Source organism: Lampetra fluviatilis, chromosome 63 (genome assembly GCF_964198595.1).
Source record: "Lampetra fluviatilis chromosome 63, kcLamFluv1.1, whole genome shotgun sequence".
In the NCBI taxonomy this organism is placed as follows: Eukaryota; Metazoa; Chordata; class Hyperoartia; order Petromyzontiformes; family Petromyzontidae; genus Lampetra; species Lampetra fluviatilis.
Genome location: NC_136337.1, coordinates 3,791,803 through 3,816,382, shown reverse-complemented (window position 1 = coordinate 3,816,382; position 24,580 = coordinate 3,791,803). Strand labels below are relative to the sequence as shown.

General features: G+C 57.1%; 1 protein-coding gene across 1 annotated transcript; it reads left to right on the top strand.

Annotated features, from left to right (window-relative positions):
- The first annotated feature begins 4 nt into the window (after positions 1 to 4).
- On the top strand, positions 5 to 23,718 carry LOC144951582 (intermediate filament family orphan 2-like). The gene is given in 14 exon segments (XM_078881855.1): positions 5 to 147; positions 149 to 205; positions 1,683 to 1,829; positions 4,167 to 4,390; positions 5,038 to 5,098; positions 6,551 to 6,646; positions 10,093 to 10,233; positions 10,482 to 10,541; positions 10,543 to 10,663; positions 11,499 to 11,652; positions 13,383 to 13,512; positions 16,772 to 16,861; positions 17,562 to 17,698; positions 19,930 to 23,718. Coding segments are annotated over 14 exon segments (1,638 nt in total). The 5' UTR covers positions 5 to 18; the 3' UTR covers positions 20,021 to 23,718.
- The last annotated feature ends 862 nt before the right edge of the window (positions 23,719 to 24,580 follow it).

Below are 24,580 nucleotides of genomic sequence, written 5' to 3'. Positions count from 1 at the left end.
GGCGGTGTGGGGGGGGGCATGAGCGCGCTCCCCAAGGCCATGAGTCCGCTGAGCCCCGAGGAGCGGCTCCACGCCGACGACTTTGCGATCCGGCCGCCCTCCTTGATCACCTCCATCTACTCGGGGGCGCCGCCAACGCCGCCGCCAGCCCTCCGTCAACATGGCCCTCCGCAGTGACCTGGGCTCCAACATCAGCCTCCTCAAGGCGAGGCCTCCCTCCCTGCCTCCCTCCCTGCCTCCCTCCCACCCTCCTCTTCCTCCGTCCCTCCCTCCCTCCCTCTCCCACTCTCCCTATCTCCCACCCTCTCTCGCACCCTCCCTCCCCTCCCTGCCTGCCTCCCTCCCTCCTCCCCCCCCCTCCCCTCCCTCCCCCACCCTCCCTCCCTCCCTGCCTCCTCTCCCTCCCTCCTCCCCTCCCCCCTCCCCCCTCCCTCCTCTCTCCTCTCCCTCCTCCCACCCTCCCTCCCGTCCCCTCCTTCCATCTCCTTCCGTTCCTCCCCTTCTCCTCCCTCCGTCTCCTCGCATCTCTCGTCAACAGCAGCTACGAGCCCCAGGGGGGGGGGGCTATCCTCGGCAGCACCGACGGGGCCCCCCAGGGTCCCCGCTCGTCTGACTCCCTCCCCTCGCTCCCTCCCCTCCCTCCCCTCCCTCTCCTCCCCCCCTGCCTCCTCTCCCTCCCCTCGCCCCCTCCCCTCCCTCCCCTCCCTCCCTCCCTCCCTCCCTCCCTCTCCTCCCCCCTCCCCTCCCTCCCTCCCTCCCTCTCCCACTCTCACACCCTCCCTCCCCTCCTCCCCTCCCTCCTCTCCCTCCCCTCGCCCCCTCCCTCCCTCTCCTCCCCCCTCCCCTCCCTCCCTCCCTCTCCCACTCTCACACCCTCCCTCCCCTCCTCCCCTCCCTCCTCTCCCTCGCCCCCTCCCCTCCCTCCCTCCCTCTCCTCCCCCCTCGCCTCCCTCCCTCTCCCACTCTCACACCCTCCCTCCCCTCCTCCCCTCCCTCCTCTCCCTCCCCTCGCCCCCTCCCCTCCCTCCCCTCCCTCCCTCCCTCTCCTCCCCCCTCCCCTCCCTCCCTCCCACTCTCACACCCTCCCTCCCCTCCTCCCCTCCCTCCTCTCCCTCCCCTCGCCCCCTCCCCTCCCTCCCCTCCCTCCCTCCCTCTCCTCCCCCCTCCCCTCCCTCCCTCCCTCTCCCACTCTCACACCCTCCCTCCCCTCCTCCCCTCCCTCCTCTCCCTCCCCTCGCCCCCTCCCCTCCCTCCCTCCCTCTCCTCCCCCCTCCCCTCCCTCCCTCCCTCCCTCTCCCACTCTCACACCCTCCCTCCCCTCCTCCCCTCCCTCCTCTCCCTCCCCTCGCCCCCTCCCCTCCCTCCCCTCCCTCCCTCCCTCTCCTCCCCCCTCCCCTCCCTCCCCTCCCCCCTCCCCTCCCTCCCCTCCCTCCCTCTCCCACTCTCACACCCTCCCTCCCCTCCTCCCCTCCCTCCTCTCCCTCCCCTCGCCCCCTCCCCTCCCTCCCCTCCCTCCCTCCCTCTCCTCCCCCCTCCCCTCCCTCCCTCCCTCTCCCACTCTCACACCCTCCCTCCCTCTCCTCCCCCCTCCCTCCTCCCCTCGGCAGCACCGCGGGGTCCCCCCAGGGTCCCCGCTCGTCTGACTCCCTCCCCGTGCCGCCCCCCCCCCCCACCCTCCGCAGACGCTGAACCTGCGCTTCCGCTGCTTCCTGGCCAAGGTGCACGAGCTGGAACGACGGAACCGGCTGCTGGAGCAGCAGCTGCAGGCGGCGCGGAGGCACTCGGCGAAGCAGCGCAACGTCTCCACGCAGACGGACGCCTGCATCCCGGTCAGCGACCCCCGGATATATTTCAACGCACAGCACACCACGTCCAGTATCTCTCCGTTTCATTTAGCCGTGGCTAGGAGATGTCAACTACCTCGCCTGGTGTGCAGGAGGTCGTGGGTTCGATCCTGACCCTGACGCCTGCTGCTGTGTATTTGGAGTTTGCGTGTCTCTCTCTCTCTCATCATCACGGTGTCTAGGAGATGTCAACTACCTCGCCTGGTGTGCAGGAGGTCGTGGGTTCGATCCCGACCCTGACGCCTGCTGCTGTGTATTTGGAGTTTGCGTGTCTCTCTCTCATCATCATCACGGTGGCTAGGAGATGTCAACTACCTCGCCTGGTGTACAGGAGGTCGTGGGTTCGATCCCGACCCTGACGCCTGCTGCTGTGTATTTGGAGTTTGCGTGTCTCTCTCTCATCATCATCACGGTGGCTAGGAGATGCTAACTACTTCGCCTGGGTTCGATCCCGACCCTGACGATGCCTGCTGTATACTTGGAGTTTGCGTGTCTCTCTCTCTCCCTGTGGTCGTGTGGATTTTTCTCCGGTTGCTCCGGTTTTTCCTTGTCCATTCAGAAGCAACATCACGCGTTCAGAGCATTCGGCTACTGCTATACATTCACACGTGGTGATGATGATGATGACGAGAAGCCACTTTATTGGGCTATCGTTTGTGATAGGCAGGTTGCTTCTGAAAGAAGAGCTGTATAGTCACGTAGAAGGGAAATAATACAATAATTAAAATTAAACATAATAAAATACAATTCTCACGACGTTTCGGCCACAACGCAAGCAGCCGTCCTGCGTTTTGGCCGAAACGTCGTGAGAATTGTATTATTTTATAATGTTTTATTTTTATTATTTTATTATTTCCCTTCTACGTGACTTTACCGAAAGAACCAAGAAGATGAATCCCTGCAGTCACGAAAGCTTTAAATCGAAATTTAAGAGCTGTATAGTAGCTCATTGGGGCCTTACCTAGTAAATAAAAAAAACATTTATAGTTGAATTTCAGTGCGAGCCGTGTCCTTACTCACAGGCGTTGGCGATCAGTGGCCCTCTTCCATTCAGCTCTGTCCATGGCATTGGCTGAACACAACTCTGCATCGGGTTCACATCCAGTCGTGTACCACTCACTAGGGGCGTGGCTACCAACCAGTCACGGAGACGAGAGAGAGAGGGAGCGAGACAGGGGAGGGTCAGAGAGATCGAGAGAGACAGGGAGTTAGGCAGACGCAGAGAGAGAGAGATGGAGAGTTAGACAGAGACACACAGAGACACGCAGACAGAGACACGCAGACAGAGACGCGCAGAGAGAGACACGCAGACAGAGACACTGAGAGACACGCAGAGACACGCACAAACAGAGACGCGCAGACAGAGACACGCAGACAGAGACACACAGACAGACACGCAGACAGAGACACGCAGACAGACACGCAGACAGAGACACACAGACAGAGACACGCAGACAGAGACACGCAGACAGAGACACGCAGACAGAGACACGCAGACAGAGACACGCAGACAGAGACACGCAGACAGAGACATGCACACAGAGACACGCACACAGAGACACGCACACAGAGACACGCACGCAGAGACACGCAGACAGAGACACAGATAGAGACACGCAGACAGAGACACAGATAGAGACACGCAGACAGAGACACGCAGACAGAGACACAGATAGAGACACGCAGACAGAGACAGAGGACACGGGGAGAGTCACAGAGGATCAAGAGTCACGAAGAAAAAGACAAAGATCCCCGTGTAGCCTTAACAGACTGTTGGGGCAAGTGCTGTTAGCGAACAGCACCTATGAAGGCCGGCACGGCACACGAGGGGGTGGGTGGCCAACACCACGCTCGGCCACCTTTGTCTTCCCTAGTGGCAATGTAATAATTGCACCAGGTACTCATTTGAGGCCGAGTCGACCTAGGGGAGGCCCAGGACCAGTTCAGATAATCTTTGCCTGGTGTTGATGGCCGATTTAGCAAGATTCTAGATTTGAAGCTTTCGTGACTGCAAGGATTCATACTCGTAGTTTTTTCGGTAAAGTCAGGTAGGTAAAAAAATAAAATTTATAAAAATAAAATTATAAAAATCACGACGTTGCCTCCGAAACGTCGTGATTTATTATTTTATTTTTATTAATTTTAATTTCATTTTTTACCTACGTGACTTTACCGAAAAAAGTAAGAGTACGATTTAGCAAGGTTGGCCACGCACGGTGAGAAATAAGTTGAACAACGCGCGTGCAGCGCAACGGAACTCAGGTCGCCGGGTTCGTAGCCCGGCGTAGCGCTAACCACTACACCCCCCCCCCCCCCCCCCAGTCACTGGCGGCAGGCTCGGCATGGAGCTACGCTCGGCGCGTGGGGGGGGGCGGTGCCGCCGCCGCTGCCGCCGCTGCCGTGATTGAGGCGCGCCGCGCGTCGGGGCTGGGTCTCCCCACGACGCACGACGTCGGCGTGCAGATCGACACGATCACGCCCGAGATGCGCGCCCTCTACAACGTGCTCTCCAAGGTCAAGCGCGAGCGGGACCACTTCAAGCGCAAGTACGCGGACCCGCCCGCTCGCTCGCCGACCCGCTCACTCGCTCGCTTGCCGACTTGCTCGCTCGCTTGCCGACTTGCTCACTTTCTCGCTCACTTAAAAGCTTGTTCACTCACTCACTATAAAGCTTGCTAACTCACTCGCTCAGTCACCGACTCACTCACTCGCTCACTGTAAACCTCGCTTGCTCACTATAAAGCTCACTCACCGACTCGCTCACTCATTCGCTCGCTCACTCACCATATCACTCGCTCACTCGCCATATTGCTCGCTCATTCATCGTTCGCTTGCTCAACCACTCACTCACTCACGTATTCGCTCACTCAATTCGATCGCTCACTCGATTGCTCACTCAATCGCCCGCTCGCTTGTATGCTCACTCGCTCACTCACTCTCTCATTCGCTCACTCAATTGCACGGTCACTTAATTTCTCGCCCGCTCACTCACTCGCTGCTTTACTCACTCAAACGCTCACTCATTGGCTCACTAACGCAATCATTCACGAACTCGCCAGCTCACCAACGGTGCAGTGCTCGCGCTCCACGTAAGTGCGCGCGCGCCCCGCCACTCGCGGAGGTCACCGGGTCACGGAGGTCACCGGGTCGCGATGGTCGGTGACCCTCCCGTGTCGTGCTGCCGCCCACGCAGGTGGGAGGAGGAGCTGGCGCTGCGCCTGGCGCTGCAGGACACCGTGGTCGTCCTGCAGGAGGTGCACGCGCGCGCGACGTCGGGCACTCGTGTCGGAGCAGGCGGCGCGTGAGCCGTGCATGGCAGCCGCGGCAAATGGCACGAGGTGCACCGGGCACAGGGGTGGAGTGATGCCCCGATTGGCGTCTTCTCCCCCCCTCCCCTTGTACGCCGTGAACACGGCGACCCGATTAGCGTCGCCTCGACACCCACGCTCACGACATCGTCCGGCCTTTCCCGTTATCCGCCGCCTCTCAGCCTTCTTACTCTTAGGTTTTTTCGGTAAAGTCACGTAGGTAAAAAATAAAAATAATCGAAATAATAGAAATAAAATTATAAATCACTCAGCCTTCACCACCACCATATTTGCCAACTTTCACGAGCGTACGGAGTTACAAGATTTTGATTTGACCCCCCCTCCCTACCCTCCCTGCACGAGCGTCTAACCTGCGTCGTGCCATGGAGTTGGAGCATTTCCACGGGAAATTGTCGTGGTGAGAAACCAACCCCTAAGTTGGTGATTCTTCTTAACCCGGGGGTGCGAGATTCCCTTTCTGGGGGGTAGCGAGACACGGACAGATTTTTTAAAATAAGTTAATAATCATCGACGATACAAATGAAGCACGGGCACGTACGTTACGACTTAATTTGCTAGATCAAACCCCTATGTATTTATGAACATTGTAAATGCTGTTAATGATAGAGAACCAAGGGGGTGCTGCAAGGCTATGAACCACTGCCCTCGGTTGGCGTTTAATTTATTTGACCGGGGGGGTTGGGTGAGAACTTGAGGGAGACGCCACGAAATAAGAGTCCCAAATCGCAAGCGTGACCCTGGCTGGGTGCAATCGGCTGCCAGTAGACGGGGGTTGCGATGGCGATGATCGCTGCCCCGTGTGCGCGTAGAATCCCGGTTGCGAGTCCCTTCCAGCGGTGATTTTAAAAACTCGGCAGAAATTTGGACTACCCCTCACACCGGCACACGACAGCCTCCTCTTTTGGGAAGTGATGTCACGGGATTACTCGCGACGTCCACCGTGAATGAAAGCGGATGTCAACCTAGCGTCGTCACGGTGACAACCTAGCGTCGTCACGGTGACAACGTAGCGTCGTCACGACTACAACGGCTAATACCGCGTGCACCACTTGAGTATTAACCGGGGCGGTCGCTAATTTTCGAACCGCAAACCTCCCCGACGGAAAGGCGGCGGCGATACCGCCACCGCCCACGGCCACCAACACCGGTGAGGGCCTCGATGAGTACTTGTGTGCGACGTGTAGTTCACATCGCCACTACGGAGATGAAGGCGGCCGGTCGGGCATGGTGCTGGCCACTCGCTCCCTCGTGTGCCGTGCCGGCCTTCATAGGTGCTGCTCGCTTGCACCAACAGCCGTGTGTAGGATATACGAGGATCCTTGTTGTTTTTGCGTGCGTCTGCACGCGCGTCACCCCGCCTCCCTCTGCCGTGTCCAGGAGGCGAAGGAGGCCGAGTTCATCCAGGACGACCTCACTCAGAAGATGGAGCGGCTCAAGGCCGAGCTGGTCGTCTTCAAGACCCTGCTGAACGACGTCAGCCCCCCGCGTCTCTCCCCTCCCCCCCCCCCTTGTGGAACTAGCTGTAGAGAGGGGGTGTTTGGGGGGGTGGGGGTGCTCTGATGGGTGGAGGAGGAGGACTGTGATTGGTTAAGGGGTTAAAGAAGGGCAGCTCCAGGTCGGACAAGTTGGCCAATGGGGGCACAGCCAAAGCGGTTCTTACTGGAGCAGCCGCTGATAGGAGGGACAAGATGGCTGATAGGAGGGACACAAGATGGCTGATAGGAGGGACACAAGATGGCTGATAGGAGGGACACAAGATGGCTGATAGGGACACAAGATGGCTGACAGGAGGGACACAAGATGGCTGATAGGGACACAAGATGGCTGATAGGAGGGACACAAGATGGCCGATAGGAGGGACACAAGATGGCCGATAGGAGGGACACAAGATGGCTGATAGGAGGGACACAAGATGGCTGATAGGAGGGACACAAGATGGCTGATAGGAGGGACACAAGATGGCTGACAGGAGTGACACAAGATGGCTGATAGGAGGGACACAAGATGGCTGATAGGGACACAAGATGGCTGATAGAGACACAAGATGGCTTACAGGAGGGACACAAGATGGCTGATAGGGACACAAGATGGCTGATAGGAGGGACACAAGATGGCCGATAGGAGGGACACAAGATGGCCGATAGGAGGGACACAAGATGGCTGACAGGAGTGACACAAGATGGCTGATAGGAGGGACACAAGATGGCTGATAGGGACACAAGATGGCTGATAGAGACACAAGATGGCTTACAGGAGGGACACAAGATGGCTGATAGGGACACAAGATGGCTGATAGGAGGGACACAAGATGGCCGATAGGAGGGACACAAGATGGCCGATAGGAGGGACACAAGATGGCTGATAGGAGGGACACAAGATGGCTGATAGGAGGGACACAAGATGGCTGACAGGAGTGACACAAGATGGCTGATATGGGGGACACAAGATGGCTGATAGGAGGGACACAAGATGGCTGATAAGAGGGACACAAGATGGCTGATAAGAGGGACACAAGATGGATGATAGGGACACAAGATGGCTGATAGGAGGGACACAATATGGCTGATAAGAGGGACACAAGATGGCTGATAAGAGGGACACAACATGGCTGGTAGGAGGGACACAAGATGGCTGATAGGAGGGACACAAGATGGCTGATAGGAGGGACACAAGATGGCTGATAGGAGGGACACAAGATGGCTGATATGAGGGACACAAGATGGCTGATAAGAGGGACACAAGATGGCTGAAAGGAGGGACACAAGATGGCTGAAAGGAGGGACACAAGATGGTTGATAGGAGGGACACAAGATGGCTGATATGAGGGACACAAGATGGCTGATAGGAGGGACACAAGATGGCTGATATGAGGGACACAAGATGGCTGATAGGAGGGACACAAGATGGCTGATAGGGACACAAGATGGCTGATAGGAGGGACACAAGATGGCTGATAGGGACACAAGATGGTTGATAGGAGGGACACAAGTTGGCTGATAGGAGGGATACAAGATGGTTGAAAGAAGGGCACCAATGATAGTTGATGGGGGAAACACAGAAGATGGCCAATAGTGGGAAGAGAAGATTGCTAAGATGTACGATAGGGCGGCATATTCATGGCTCATGGGGGACACGTATGGAATCGCCCCTGTTACGATGCAAGGCCGTTTGTTCCGCCCGTCTTGTTTGCCCTCTTGCCTCATACGTTCTGACCTTTTAAAGTAAAGCTACAGTAAAACACTCGTGGAAATTTAGCACAAGTTGAAACCAATCGATTCGTAAGTGCCACATCACGAATGCGTTGCATTTGATAAAGGAATGAACGATTACAGGCCTTGCTGATAGGGGGCAGACAACATGGCTGACATGGGGGCAGCCAAGATGGCTGACAGGGCAGTAGAGGAGGTTGGGGGTGGAGGGGGGGGCAACCATGACGAGTGAGCGAGTGAGTTTGAGTAGTAGCGGGTGAGTGAGGTGAGCGGTGAGCGAGTGGAGGGGGTTAGTGAGGAGAATAGTGAGGGGAGTGCGGAGTGAGCAGAATAATGAGGGTGAGTGGGAGAGTAGAATAGTGAGCGAGTGAAGGGGTTAGCATGGAGAATAGTGAGTGAGCGAGGGGTTAGTGAGGAGAATAGTGAGCAAGTGAGCAGAGTAGTGAGTGGGTTTGTGAGGAGAATAGTGAGCGAGTGAGGGGTTAGTGAGGAGAATAGTGAGCGAGTGAGGGAGTTTGAGAGAATAGTGATCGAGTGAGTGGTTAGTGAGGAGAATAGTGAGCGAGTGAGCAGAGTAGTGAGGAGAATAGTGAGCGAGTGAGTGGTTTGTGAGAATAGTGAGCGAGTGACAGGGTTTGAGAGAATAGTGAGCGAGTGAGGGGTTAGTGAGGAGAATAGTGAGCGAGTGAGGGGTTAGTGAGGAGAATAGTGAGCGAGTGAGGGAGTTTGAGAGAATAGTGATCGAGTGAGTGGTTAGTGAGGAGAATAGTGAGCGAGTGAGCAGAGTAGTGAGGAGAATAGTGAGCGAGTGAGTGGTTTGTGAGAATAGTGAGCAAGTGACAGGGTTTGAGAGAATAGTGAGCGAGTGAGGGGTTAGTGAGGAGAATAGTGAGCGAGTGAGTGGTTAGTGAGAATAGTGAGCGAGTGACAGGGTTTGAGAGAATAGTGAGCGAGTGAGGGGTTAGTGAGGAGAATAGTGAGCGAGTGAGTGGTTAGTGAGAATAGTGAGCGAGTCAGCAGAGTAGTGAGTGACCAAGCGAGTGAGGTGAGCAGTGAATGTGAAGGGGTTTGTGAGGAGGATAGTGATTGAGGGGAATAGTGAGTCGGTGAGTGGAGCAGTGAGCGAGTGAGTGAGGGTAGTGGTGGTGAGGGTGGTGGTGAGTGAGTGGGGGTGGTGGTGAGTGAGTGAGGGTGGTGAATGAGCGAGTGTAGTGGTGAGTGAGTGAGGGTGGTGGTGAGTGAGTGGGGGTGGTGGTGAGTGAGTGAGGGTGGTGAATGAGCGAGTGTAGTGGTGAGTGAGTGAGGGTGGTAGTGAGTGAGTGAGGGTGGTGGTGAGTAAGTGAGGCTGGTGGTGAGTGAGTGTAGTGGTGAGTGAGTGAAGGTGGTGGTGAGTGAGGGTGGTGGTGAGTGAGTAAGTGTAGTAGTGAGGGTGGTGGTGAGTAAGTGAGGCTGGTGGTGAGTGAGTGAGTGAGGGTGGTTGTGAGTGAGTGAGGGTGGTTGTGAGTGAGTGAGGGTGGTGGTGAGTGAGTGAGGGTGGTGGTGAGTGAGTGAGGGTGGTGGTGAGTGAGTGAGGGTGGTTGTGAGTGAGTGAGGGTGGTGGTGAGCAAGCGAGGGTAGTGGTGAGTGAGTGTAGTGGTGAGTCAGCGAGGTGAGCGAGGTGAGCGAGTGCTGGAGCCCCATCGCGCCCCTCTCTTTGCCGCGGCCCTCCAGCAAATGACGGACCTGGACAGCCGCATCCAGGAGAAGGCCATGAAGGTGGACATGGACATCTGTCGCCGCATCGACATCACGGCGCGGCTGTGCGACATCGCGCAGCAGCGGAACTCGCACGACATGAGCCGCATGTTCACGGTGAGCCTCCTGCTGCAGGCCAACGTATCGAGAGGGACGCCGTGTGACTCTCCCTGTGACTCTCCCTGTGACTCTAACCGTGACTCTCCACTTGACTCTCCACGTGACTCTCCACTTGACTCTCCACGTGACTCTCCACGTGACTCTCCACTTGACTCTCCACGTGACTCTCCACTTGACTCTCCACGTGACTCTAACCGCGACTCTAACCGCGACTCTCCCTGCGACTCTCCCTCTGCCCGCCGCAGTCCCTGCAGTTCTCGCCCATCAAGGCGGTGGGGACGTCGGCCGGAGCGGGGGGCCCCGGGGGGGGGGGCCGCGGGGACCCCCGGGTCGCGCAAGAAGGAGGCTCATGGGCAGCAAGTGGGGGGCCCCGCGGGGGAGCAGCTCGAGGGAGGGGACGAAGATCGCTCCGCCCTGACGCTTCCCGGTGCTCGCACGCACACGCACGTACACACACGTACACACAGTCTCCTGGAGCCGAGTCTCAACCCAGACTCCGACCCTGAGACCCGGTCTCCTGGAGTCTCAACCGAGACTCCGACACTGAGACCCGGTCTCCTGGAGCCGAGTCTCAACCCAGACTCCGACCCTGAGATCCGGTCTCCTGGAGTCCCAACCGAGACTCTGACCCTGAGACCCGGTCTCCTGGAGTCCCAACCGAGACTCTGACCCTGAGACCCGGTCTCCTGGAGTCCCAACCGAGACTCCGACCCTGAGACCCGGTCTCCTGGAGCCGAGTCTCAACCCAGACTCCGACCCTGAGATCCGGTCTCCTGGAGTCCCAACCGAGACTCTGACCCTGAGACCCGGTCTCCTGGAGTCCCAACCGAGACTCTGACCCTGAGACCCGGTCTCCTGGAGTCCCAACCGAGACTCTGACCCTGAGACCCGGTCTCTTGGAGCCGAGTCTCAACCGAGACTCCGACCCTGAGACCCGGTCTCCTGGAGTCCCAACCGAGACTCTGACCCTGAGACCCGGTCTCCTGGAGCCGAGTCTCAACCGAGACTCCGATCCTGAGACCCGGTCTCCTGGAGTCTCAACCGAGACTCCGACCCTGAGACCCGGTCTCCTGGAGCCGAGTCTCAACCGAGACTCCGACCCTGAGACCCGGTCTCCTGGAGTCCCAACCGAGACTCTGACCCTGAGACCCGGTCTCCTGGAGTTGAGTCCTCAACGGAGACTCCGACCCTGAGACCCGGTCTCAGTGGAGACGCGGTCTCACGGAGCGTGCTTGCCGATGTTCCGTGTGGCATCTGCTCAGAGGGGACCGCATCGATGGAGGTTGCCCCGCTGGGGGCGGTGACCCCGTCCGTAGCAACGGCGCCGTTACCGGGGGCGATCATCAACGACGACGACGACGAGAACTCCACGTCCGGGAACATCACGGACGAGATGAAGCGCATCATCAACACGCTGTGAGGACGCGCACACACACACACACGCACACACGCATACATGCACACACACACGCACACGCGCACGCACGCACAACAACAACAACAACCGCCATTCGCCACTAAGTGGCGGTGACGTCACCACGACGCTTGTGCCAGGCCATGTGCACCCTGAGGCCACGTGAAGTGTCGAACGCCCGCTGGCAGGAGGTCACGGGGCAGACCCAGGTGCCACGGGTCGACTGACCAAGATGACCGAGATGCTTTAGCCACCCGGCGCTCCGCTCGTTGTTGTGAGCGTCGCTCCTCCGCCCTCCGTTGTTGTTGGAGGGCGACTGCCTCCAACTGCCCAGTAGCGTCCTTCACGAGCCTCCTCCACTGAGGCCGATCTTGACACCGCTGGTACCAGTCATCGGCAAGTCCACTCAGCTCCACGTCCTCCTGTACCACATCACTCCATCTCTTCTCTAGCCCGTGCCGCGCCCGTTTAGCCCCCTCGATCCGGCCGAACAAAAGCTGTTTAGGCATGCGGTGGCTGGGCATGCGGGCTACATGACCCAGCCAACGCAGCCTTGCCTGCCGGAGGAGCTCACTGATGGGACTTTGCCCAGATCTTTCAAGGACTTGTGAGCTCCTCACACAATCCAGCCTGGTTAAACCCAGGATGGATCGTAGGCAGGCCAGCCTAAATGTTTCCAACCGGCGAAGATGCTCCACTAGGGGGGTCCACGTTTCGCAAGCGTAGAGAAGGGAGGGAATGACCGTGGCCGAGAAGACCTGAAGCTTCGTGCGGAGCGACAGACCAGGTAGCTTCCACACAGCGTTACGCAACCGATGAAAAGATATTGCCGCTCGACTGATTCGGAGTGAGACCTCTGCTGATAAACTGGAGCCGGTCATGAGCACACTGCCCAGGTATGGGAAACTCTCCACTCTCTCCACAACTGCCCCATCACCGATTGGGAGTTGTGGGGGCGGAGTGCCCGATGGTACAAAATACCCAGGCAGGTGCTTAGTTTTGGTGGGGCTGATGGTAAGGCCCCACCTCTTAGTGGCACGCTCCAGTCTCAGCAGCAGCGTCTCCAACTCCTCTTCTGAATGAGCAGCTATTACCAAATCATCGGCATACATAACGTGGTTGACCAATAGGGAGCCATCCCTTGATCGCACCCGGGCGTCGATCAGCCTCCCATTATATCTGTACCAAATGGTAATTCCCCCGGTACAGCACGCACGCACACACACATACACACGCATACATGCACACGCACACGCGCACACGCACACACGCACACACGCACATACACGCGTGCTCATGTACACGCAAGGGTAAAGATCCCCCATATAGCCTGTACAGGCTGTTGCGGCAAGTGCTGTTAGCGAGCAGCTACGAAGGCCGGCACGGCACACGAGGCGAGTGGGGTGGCCAACACCACGCCCGGCCTCCTTTGTCTCCCTAGTGGCGATGTTCACTACACACCGCACCAGGTACTCATTTGAAGCTGAGTCGACCTAGGGGAGGCCCAGGACCGGTTCAGACATTCGTGACCGGTGCTGGCCGCGAGCGGGAATCCAACTCGGGTCGACGGGTTCGTGGCCGAGCGCGCTGACCGCCGCACCGCCGCTCCCCGCACGCGAACAAAAGACAAAGATCCCCCGTACAGCCTCGACGGACAGTCGGGGGCAAGTGCTGTTAGCGAGCACACGGGCACTCAAGCCTCTGTCCTTCCGCCCCCCCCCCCCGCGCGCAGGCGAGAGACGATGGACTTTGAGGACGACTGCGACAGCCTCGCGTGGGAGGAGACGGAGGAGACGCTGCTGCTGTGGGAGGACTTCTCCGCGTCCCCTCCCAGCGGCGCAGAGGCCTCCCCCGGCGAGAACGTGAGCAGCGGCAGGGGGGTAGCAGTGGTAGAAGTAGCAGGGGCAGCAGCAGCAGGGGCAGCAGCAGCGGGGGCAGCAGCAGCAGCTGTAGGAGCAGCAGCAGCAGCTGTAACAGCAGCAGCTGTAGCAGCAGCAGCAGCTGTAACAGCAGCAGCAGCTGCAGCAGCAGCTGTAACAGCAGCAGCAGCAGCAGCAGCTGTAGCAGCAGCAGCAGCAGCAGCTGTAGCAGCAGCAGTAGCAGCAGCAGCTGTAGCAGCAGCAGCAGCAGCTGTAGCAGCAGCAGCGGGGGCAGCAGCAGCAACTGTAGCAGCAGCAGCGGGGGCAGCAGCAGCAGCTGTAGCAGCAGCAGCGGGGGCAGCAGCAGCAGCTGTAGCAGCAGCAGCGGGGGCAGCAGCAGCAGCTGTAGCAGCAGCAGCAGCAGCTGTAACAGCAGCAGCAGGGGCAGCAGCAGCAGGGGCAGCAGTGGTAGGGGTAGCAGGGGCAGCAGCAGCTGTAGCAGCAGCAGTGGGGGCAGCAGCAGCTGTAGCAGCAGCTGTAGCAGCAGTGGCGTTAGCAGCTGTAGCAGCAGCTGTAGCAGCAGCAGCAGGGGCAGAAGCAGCAGGGGCAGCAGTGGTAGGGGCGGCAGGGGCAGCAGCAGCAGCTGTAGCAGCAGCAGCAGCAGCAGTGGCGTTAGCAGCTGTAGCAGCAGCGGCAGCGCTGTGATAGAGCGATAAAATCGGACACCCGATGAAATCACCGATCGCAGATTGCTGCCTGTAGAGGAAGAGAGTGGGCGTGGCGTTGCCCCAAAGGGGGCGTGGCGTTGCCCCAAAGGGGGCGTGGCGTTGCCCCAAAGGGGGCGTGTCGCTGCCCACAAGTGGTTCATGTGCATCGTGAATCGAGGTTAATTTCGCGTGTCGATTCTCGCTCAGTGGAACCGGCAAAGGCGCCTCAAGGCCGATCGTGATCGGCGTGTCGATTCATTGCCGATCGACGCGTGGATCGAGACATCCCGCCGAATTGGTATTGCGTCATCCGATACGGGCCCCCACCACCCCCCATTTTTATTTTTAATTGGCTGAATATCTGCATGGTCGGTGACTCCGTCGCAGTCCGCTTTTATCGTTACCACGGCGCTGGTGGGAACAATAACATCGGACTTGCCGAGACTCCGACCCTGAGACCCGGTCTCCTGGAGCCGAGTCTCAACCGAGACTCCGACCCTGAGACCCGGTCTCCTGGAGCCGAGTTCCAACCGAGACTCTGACCCTGAGACCCGGTCTCCTGGAGCCGAGTTCCAACCGAGACTCTGACCCTGAGACCCGGTCTCCTGGAGCCGAGTCTCAACCGAGACTCCGACCCTGAGACCCGGTCTCCTGGAGCCGAGTCTCAACGGAGACTCCGACCCTGAGACCCGGTCTCCTGGAGCCGAGTCTCAACGGAGACTCCGACCCTGAGACCCGGTCTCCTGGAGCCGAGTCTCAACCGAGACTCCGACCCTGAGACCCGGTCTCCTGGAGCCGAGTCTCAACGGAGACTCCGACCCTGAGACCCGGTCTCCTGGAGCCGAGTCTCAACCGAGACTCCGACCCTGAGACCCGGTCTCCTGGAGCCGAGTCTCAACTGAGACTCTAACCCTGAGACCCGGTCTCCTGGAGCCGAGTCTCAACCGAGACTCCGACCCTGAGACCCGGTCTCCTGGAGCCGAGTCTCAACCGAGACTCTGACCCTGAGACCTGGTCTCCTGGAGCCGAGTCCCAACCGAGACTCTGATCCCGCAGTGGCGCGCGGGTGCGAGAATTTATCATTTTTTGCCCGGATGCTTTTTTGTCGTTATATTTCAGTCGGAGCCCAGGAACGTTAACACACTGCATCTAAGCCGAGCCCAAAAGAGTGAGCAACGTACCCACACACGTGTGTGCGCGTGTGCGTACCTTGAACTTATTTCGCGCCGTACGTAGCCAACCGTGCGAATCGGAGGTGCGGGGGGGGGGACATCAACACTAAACAACAACACAAAGCGGCTCAAAAGAAATTAGTTTTGTCGCTCTTGAAAGTAAGAAAAAAGGTTGCGCGTAGGGAAACGCCAGGAAAATGAAAAGCGTTGTTGTTTGTTGTTGTTGTTCGGCAAAAAATGTAAGGGCCAGGAAAGAGAGGAAGACCACACAGAGAATGGTGGCTTGACGATGATGGTAGCGATTGGTGCCTGAGAGGCGTGGACACTACTTGAGCATATCGGCACCACGAGACAGAGAGGGAAGTGGAAGCAGCAAATGACGAAACGTGCAGTGGGACACGTCCACTACGGGCTGTCTGCCCATGGATCGATGAGACCGGTAGAGAAACAGAGGGGGGGGGGTACAGAAACTCCATGGACATAAGTCCCGACCGTGCAGAGCGAGATGTTAACTACCTCGCCTGGTGTGCAGGAGGTCGTGGGTTCGATCCCGACCCTGACGATGTCTGTTGTATATTTGGAGTTTGCGTGTCTCTCTCTCTCTCTCATCATCATCATCATCATCACAGTGGCTAGGAGATGTTAACTACCTCGCCTGGTATGCAGGAGGTCGTGGGTTCGATCCCGACCCTGACGATGCCTGTTGTATAATTGGAGTCTGCGTCGTGTCAATCTTTTCCCAGCTCTTTTTCCCCCTCCACATTTACAATCGACTTGCGTTTAGAGGATTTGGCTGATAGAAATTTCACATGATGATGAGGATGTAATTGAAGTTGATGATGAGGTAATTTCTAATGATGTTGGTGATTTGGATGTAATTGATGTTGGTGATGTGGATGTAATTTATAATGATGATGTTGGTGATGATGATGATGATTTTGATGTAATTGATGATGATGTTGGTGATGATTTGGATGTAATTGATGATGACGATGATGATGTTGGTGATGTTGGTGACGATGTTGATCATGATGGTGATGTTGTAGATGTGGGGGGAGCGGTAGTGGTAGTGCGCTGCGCTACAAACCCGATGACCTGAGTTCAACCCGCTCATGACCAACACCAGTGACGATTATCTGAACCGTTCCTGGGCCTCCCCTAGGTCGACTCAGCCTCAAATGAGTACCTGGTGCGGTGTGTAAAAACATCGCCACTGGGGAGACAAGGGCGGCCAGGCGTGGTGTTGGCCACCCACCCCCTCGTGTGCCACAGTGCCGGTAGCCTTCATAGGCGCTACTCGCTAACAGCACTTGCCCCAACGGTCTGTTAGCGCTGTACGGGTGATCTTTGTGTCGTCGTTGTTGTTGATGTGGATGCTGCCAGGACGACACGGTGGAGCGGGTCATCCTGGAGACGGAGTCGCTGCTCAAGACGCGCGAGCGTGAATACCAGGAGACGATCGGACAAATTGAGGTAGGCCCTCCGCCTGCCCGTCAGCTCCGTTCAGCCGTGGGGCTAAAAGTCCAAGTGATTCGCCGCTCAGATGGGCACCGGGGAACGACCGTTCTCCGTGCGTGTTCCCCGCATGTCCCCAAGTGTCCCGTGTTTTCTATGCGTCTGAGTGCATCCACGTGTGTCCCATGCTGTCTATGCGTCCCCACGTGCCCCGTGTTTTCTATGCGTCCCCGCGTGTCTCCCGTGCGTCCCATGTTATCTGCGTGTCCCCGCGTGTCTCCATGTGTATCCCGCGTGTCTCCCGTGCGTCCCATGTTATCTGCGTGTCCTCGCGTGTCTCCATGTGTATCCCGCGTGTCTCCCGTGCGTCCCATGTTATCTGCGTGTCCCCGCGTGTCTCCCGTGTGTCTCCCGTGCGTCCCATGTTATCTGCCTGTCCCCGCGTGTCTCCGTGTGTCTCCCGCGTGTCTCCCGTGCGTCCCATGTTATCTGCGTGTCCCCGCGAGTCTCCGTGTCTCCCGTGCGTCCCATGTTATCTGCGTGTCCCCGCGTATCTCCGTGTGTCTCTCCGTGCGTCCCATGTTATATGCGTGTCCCCGCGTGTCCCCGTGTCTCCGTGCGTCTCCCGTGTGTCCCATGTTATCTGCGTGTCCCCGTGCGTCTCCCGTGTGTCCCATGTTATCTGCGTGTCCCCGCGTGTGTGCGCACGTACCCACAGCTGGAGCTGGCGAGCGCTAAGAGCGACATGAGCCGCCACCTGCACGAGTACATGGAGATGTGCAGCATGAAGCGCGGCCTCGACGTGCAGATGGAGACGTGCCGCCGCATGATCGGCCACTCGCACACCGAGGACGGGTGAGGGCAGAGGGCGCACGGGGCGAAGGTTCGGGGTTTAGGGGTCAGGGGTCAGGGGATACAGGATCACGGGTCAGGGTTAGACTCACTGCCAGGACCTGGGTCAGGGTTAGACTCACTGCTAGAGTCTGGGTCAGGGTTAGACTCACTGCTAGAGTCTGGGTCAGGGTTAGACTCACTGCTAGGGTCTGGGTCAGGGTTAGACTCACTGCTAGAGTCTGGGTCAGGGTTAGACTCACTGCTAGGGCCTGGGTCAGGGTTAGACTCACTGCTAGGGTCTGGGTCAGGGTTAGACTCACTGCTAGGGTCTGGGTCAGGGTTAGACTCACTGCTAGAGTCTGGGTCAGGGTTAGACTCACTGCTAGAGTCTGGGTCAGGGTTAGACTCACTGCTAGGGTCTGGGTCAGGGTTAGACTCACTGCTAGGGTCTGGGTCAGGGTTAGACTCACTGCTAGGGTCTGGGTCAGGGTTAGACTCACTGCTAGAGTCTGGGTCAGGGTTAGACTCACTGCTAGGGCCTGGGTCAGGGTTAGACTCACTGCTAGAGTCTGGGTCAGGGTTAGACTCACTGCTAGGGTCTGGGTCAGGGTTAGACTCACTGCTAGAGTCTGGGTCAGGGTTAGACTCACTGCTTGGGTCTGGGTCAGGGTTAGACTCACTGCTAGGGTCTGGGTCAGGGTTAGACTCACTGCTAGGGTCAGGGTTAGACTCACTGCTAGGGCCTGGGTCAGGGTTAGACTCACTGCTAGAGTCTGGGTCAGGGTTAGACTCACTGCTAGGGTCTGGGTCAGGGTTAGACTCACTGCTAGAGTCTGGGTCAGGGTTAGACTCACTGCTAGGGCCTGGGTCAGGGTTAGACTCACTGCCAGGGCCTGGGTCAGGGTTAGACTCACTGCTAGGGTCAGAGTTAGACTCACTGCTAGGGTCTGGGTCAGGGTTAGACTCATTGCTAGGGTCTGGGTCAGGGTTAGACTTACTGCTAGGGTCTGGGTCAGGGTTAGACTCACTGCCAGGGTCTGGATCAGGGTTAGACTCACTGCTAGGGTCTGGGTCAGGGTTAGACTCACTGCTAGAGTCTGGGTCAGGGTTAGACTCACTGCCAGGGTCTGGATCAGGGTTAGACTCACTGCTAGAGTCTGGGTCAGGGTTAGACTCACTGCTAGGACCTGGGTCAGGGTTAGACTCACTGCTAGGGTCTGGGTCAGGGTTAGACTCACTGCTAGGGTCTGGGTCAGGGTTAGACTCACTGCTAGTGTCTGGGTCAGGGTTAGACTCACTGCTAGGACCTGGGTCAGGGTTAGACTCACTGCTAGGGTCTGGGTCAGGGTTAGACTCACTGCTAGAGTCTGGGTCAGGGTTAGACTCACTGCCAGGGTCTGTGTCAGGGTTATACTCACTGCTAGGGTCTGGGTCAGGGTTAGACTCACTGCTAGAGTCTGGGTCAGGGTTAGACTCACTGCCAGGGTCTGGGTCAGGGTTAGACTCACTGCTAGAGTCTGGGTCAGGGTTAGACTCACTGCTAGGGTCTGGGTCAGGGTTAGACTCACTGCTAGGACCTGGGTCAGGGTTAGACTCACTTCCAGGGTCTGGGTCAAGGTTAGACTCACTGCTAGGACCTGGGTCAGGGTTAGACTCACTGCTAGGGTCTGGGTCAGGGTTAGACTCACTGCTAGGGTCTGGGTCAGGGTTAGACTCACTGCTAGTGTCTGGGTCAGGGTTAGACTCACTGCTAGGACCTGGGTCAGGGTTAGACTCACTGCTAGGGTCTGGGTTAGACTCACTGCTAGAGTCTGGGTCAGGGTTAGACTCACTGCCAGGGTCTGGGTCAGGGTTATACTCACTGCTAGGGTCTGGGTCAGGGTTAGACTCACTGCTAGAGTCTGGGTCAGGGTTAGACTCACTGCCAGGGTCTGGGTCAGGGTTAGACTCACTGCTAGAGTCTGGGTCAGGGTTAGACTCACTGCTAGGGTCTGGGTCAGGGTTAGACTCACTGCTAGGACCTGGGTCAGGGTTAGACTCACTTCCAGGGTCTGGGTCAGGGTTAGACTCACTGCTGGGACCTGGATCAGGGTTAGACTCACTGCTAGGGTCTGGGTCAGGGTTAGACTCACTGCTAGGGCCTGGGTCAGGGTTAGACTCACTGCTGGGACCTAGTAGCGGGGACGATGATGGCTGCGGGGCTAGGAACAAACCGGAGTTGAGGGGTCGCTGCCCCCTCCCCGTGTCCGCAGGTCGACCCCCGAGACTCCGTCCGGAGAGCACGACTCTGAGGGGTCGGAGGACAGCGATTCTGCGGAGCCTGAAGACGCCCCGGCCTCCTGAGCACGGGTTCAACTCCTGAGCGAGGCCATTGGAATGCCCCGGCCTCCTGAACCCCATTCACAGAGCACTACCCCTGACCCCCAAACCTTGAACCTTGAACCCTGAACCCCTAAACTGAAACTCTGAACCCTCAACATCGAATCCCGAACCCTGAACCCCATTCACAGAGCACTACCCCTGACCCCAAAACTTGAACCCTGAAACCCTAAACTGAAACTCTGAACCCTCAATGTCAAATCCCTAATGCTGAACCCTGAACCCCATTCATGGAACACTACCCCTGACTCCTAACCCTGAACGCCTAACCCCTCAGCCCGAATCCCCAACCCTGAACCCCATTCGCAAAACACTACCCTGAACCCCTAAGCCTGAACCCCATACCCTTAACCCCGCACACATAACCTTAAACCTCTCTCAGCCTGAACCCCATTCACAGATCACTCCCCATAACCCCAACACTGACCCCTAAACACTGAACCATAAACCTTAATCTTGATCATGAAGCCCCCTTGAAGCCTGAACCGTGAATGTAACGTTATTATAAGATGTCACTAAGCCTAGCCCTAACCCTGACCTAATCCTAACCCTTACCAAATCTCTAATCCTAAGTATATTATCCTTAACTGTCCATAAAACGAACGCCCAAAAACCCTACCCTTACATTAATATCTCAACCTACCCCCTCGTCCGACCCGTATCCTAATGTTGAACTCCAATCCTGAATCTCGAGCCCAAATCCCAACACGTCATCAGGTCACCTATCCAGAGAGGCAGTGCTGTGGCGTGAATCTCAATGGGTTGACCTCATCTCCTGGTTGAGTAGGGACACGACAACAATCCTACGCCGATCCTGATCCCTAACCCCAACCCTCCACCCATCCTGATCCATAACCCTAATCCTACACCTATCCTGATCTCTATCCCAAATCCTACACCTACCCTGATCCCTCACCCCAACCCTACACCCATCCTGATCTCTAACCCCAATCCTACACCCATCCTGATCACGAACCCTATACCCTACCCCCCTAATGCTTCTCCTGTCCCAATACCTAACCCGAGAACTGCTCCTAACCCTACCCAAATATCTTACGCAAATCCCTACCCCTATTTCCTAGCCCAACCCGTATCCTATCACTTGGCCGCCTATCCTACCCTCTAACCCTTCCCGTAATCCTACACCTACCCAAATCTCCAACCCTCACCCTTACCCCAATGTTCCGACCCTATCCGTATCCTATCACTCGACCGCCCGTCCTGACCTCTAACCCTGACCCCCCCTCAACCCAAAACCCCCCACTCTGACCCTCGGGCCTCCGACACTCGCACCTAGCCCCATTCGTAGCAGCGGCTCTCATTGTGACTCTCACAGCCTAACCCCCCCCCCCCCCCCATCTCACCTGCGTAACCCACATCCCCCCTCGCCCCGTCAACAAACAGGACCTCGCCTGGTAGTGAAATGAAATCGGCGACGCGCACCGCCACCAGCGGCTCTTCTTCTCTTTGTAGCTGCTGCCCCCCCCCCCCTGCCCCTCCGGTCAAAGGCTCCGGAGGGAGGTGGTGGTGGGCAGCCCCTTCCGTTAGACGCGGGTGGGTGGGGGAACGGGGAAAATCTACGCGAGAGCATGGATTCCGTAACGCTTCGCGGCTCTGGTCTCTCTCCCCCCCCACCCCGGGGCGGCGTGGGGAAACGTTTCGGTCGCGTTTCATCCGCATCTGGGTGTCGGATTCTTGCGACGAGGACGGCGCCGTCGGTACTCGCCGCGGACGGGCCACTGGAGGTGTCCCGTCCGGTGTTGGCCGTCGTCTCCTCTGGCAAGCGCGGTGGCTCAGGCCCCAGGGGGCACACGGCTCGACGTCGGTGGTGCTGCATGGTATCCCCCCCCACCTCTTAGCCAGCCCACACTGACTGGTTAGGTTAGTGTTAGGCTAGGGTTAGGTTAGTGTTAGGCTAGGGTTAGTGTTAGGCTAGGGTTAGGTTAGTGTTAGGCTAGGGTTAGTGTTAGGCTAGGGTTAGGTTAGTGTTAGGCTAGGGTTAGTGTTAGGCTAGGGTTAGGTTAGTGTTAGGCTAGGGTTAGGTTAGTGTTAGGCTAGGGTTAGGTTAGTGTTAGGCTAGGGTTAGTGTTAGGCTAGGGTTAGGTTAGTGTTAGGCTAGGGTTAGGTTAGTTTAGGGTTAGGTTATGTGCGGGTGGTGGTGGTGGGGGAGTGGTGGCGCAGCGGTTAGCGCACTGCGCCATGAACTCGGCAACCTGAGTTCGATTCCCACTCACGGCCCAGCCAGCATCAGTGGTGGGTGACATCATCCACCAGTCGTCTTCACAACACCGCGCAGGCCGGCGTGGTGAAGTATAGCCAAATGACCGACATGGCATGTGGAGGTAGATCCTCATCCAGCAGCGGATCGACAGAGGAACGTTCGTTTTACGATTGCTTACACGGAGTTGTAGCGGTCAGTGTGTCATTGGCACGGTTGGCTCCGTCCGGTGCGAAAGAAGTTCAACGTGTACATGCGTACAATGTGGGCGAGATGTTAACTACCTCGCCTGGTATACAAGAGGTTGTGGCTTCGATCCAGACCCTGACGCCGGAGTTTGCATGTTCTCTCCGTGGTCGTGTGGATGTATCCCCAGTTTTTCCCTCCACACGCGTTTACAGTATTTGGCCGCTGCTATACATTTCCAGATGACAATTCACTTTCGTTGAGCCGTCATTTGTGACGGCCTGGTTGCTTCTGATAAAGATCAACATAGCTCAGTTGGGGCCTCACCTGGTGTAATGCGCTTCACGTGCGGGCACTTTCACACAGGGGCTAAGTGGTGGGTTCAGTGACTCTGACACGGCCATTCTGAGTCCACCAAGAGAGAGACACCCAGACCCAGGACTCAAACCCAGGTCTTTCAACACTGCTGGCTCTGTCTCTGACATGGCCATTCTGAGTCCCCCGAGAGAGAGACACCCAGACCCAGGAGTTAAACCCAGGTCCTCAACACTGCTGGTTCAGTGTCTCTGACACGGCCATTCTGAGTCCACCGAGAGAGATAGACACCCAGACCCAGGACTCAAACCCAGGTCCTTCAACACTGCTGGTTCAGTGTCTCTGACACGGCCATTCTGAGTTCCTTCGAGAGAGAGACACGCAAAAGCAAGACTCAAACCCAGGTCCTCAGCAATGCTGGTTCAGTGTCTCTGACATGGCCATTCTGAGTCCACCGAGAGAGAGACACCCAGACCCAGGACTCAAACCCAGGTCCTTGGAAATGCTGGCCCATCGTCGTGCTGCTGCCAAACCCCAACAATGGTTTCAAACGGTGTGGCAACCCTCACTCTGATCGGTGGAAGTGTCCCCACCCGCCCTCTGAAAATGAATGTACACCACTGGGTTCAGAAGCTCCAATAGATGCAGACGGTCAGTCGCTGGCACAGAGGCGAAGAGGAAACATCCTCGAGTCCAGACTTGAAAGCAGGTTGGGGGGGTGGTGGTGGTGGTGGCAATGGCCAGAGGGGAGGGAATTCCAGAGCCCCCTCCCACCGCGGGCAGGTAGCAGTGGAGAAGGAGGGACCTCGGGCAAATTAGACGGCTAGAGTGAGCGCGACGCTGGGGGTTTAGCTGTCTGCTGCTGCAGATTTAAACTTAAACTATAAATATTCTCAGGTTTTTTTCGGTAAAGTCACGTAGGTAAAACATTAAAAGTAATGAAAGTAAAATAAAACAAAACAAAAAATAAAATTCACGACGTTTCGGAGGCAACACAAGTCTCCGTCATCAGGTGGGACCGTCACAGCCAGATTAGCTGCATCAAGTGAAGCAATGATTCAAGATGTAATCCCTTATAAGCAAGTTGAAGGGGGGAGGAGAGGGGGGGGGAGTTCATCAGAATGTGGTAGCCAATGAATGGAACGTATCGGGAGGGGGGGGGGGTGGGAGGGGGAGGGAGCCAACAAAACATTTGGCGACGGCTTGGACGCGGCTGCTGCGCACGCCAACACAATGGGCAGAAAGGGGGGAGGGGAGGTCTGATACACATGATAGAACAAAGGAACGAAAATGCCCATGTTTATACCAATGCAGGCTGAAAAATGAAGAGAGTACTGTTAAAAATAACTGGGGATGTTAACACTCGGTGAAGTAAATTAAAATAGTGCCTGTCAGATAAGATGGTCCAAAAAGTGTAATTAAGTCTTTTTTGCGTGGTTAATAACATCTTTCCAGTGATTACTGAGTTTGTACCCATCATCACGGTTGAAATTATGTCTGTGTTTGTATATTTGTATGGCTTCGTGTACAAACCTTTGATGGTAGCCAGGAGGCTTGCAGAGAACCTTGGTCTCGGAAAAGACAATTTCATGAGAGCCCGCCGAGTTGTAGCAATGATCGGCCACGGCAGAAGAATCAGTTCTGCCGTGTTTCAGATCTGACTTGTGCTCGCGGACACGATCAGCAACATGACGTTTTGTTTCTCCAATGTAGCAATCACCACAAATGCAACTCAATTTGTAGACTCCAGGATACTGTAAGTCAGGAACGACATCCTTCACAGATGGAATCAGATCACGGATTTT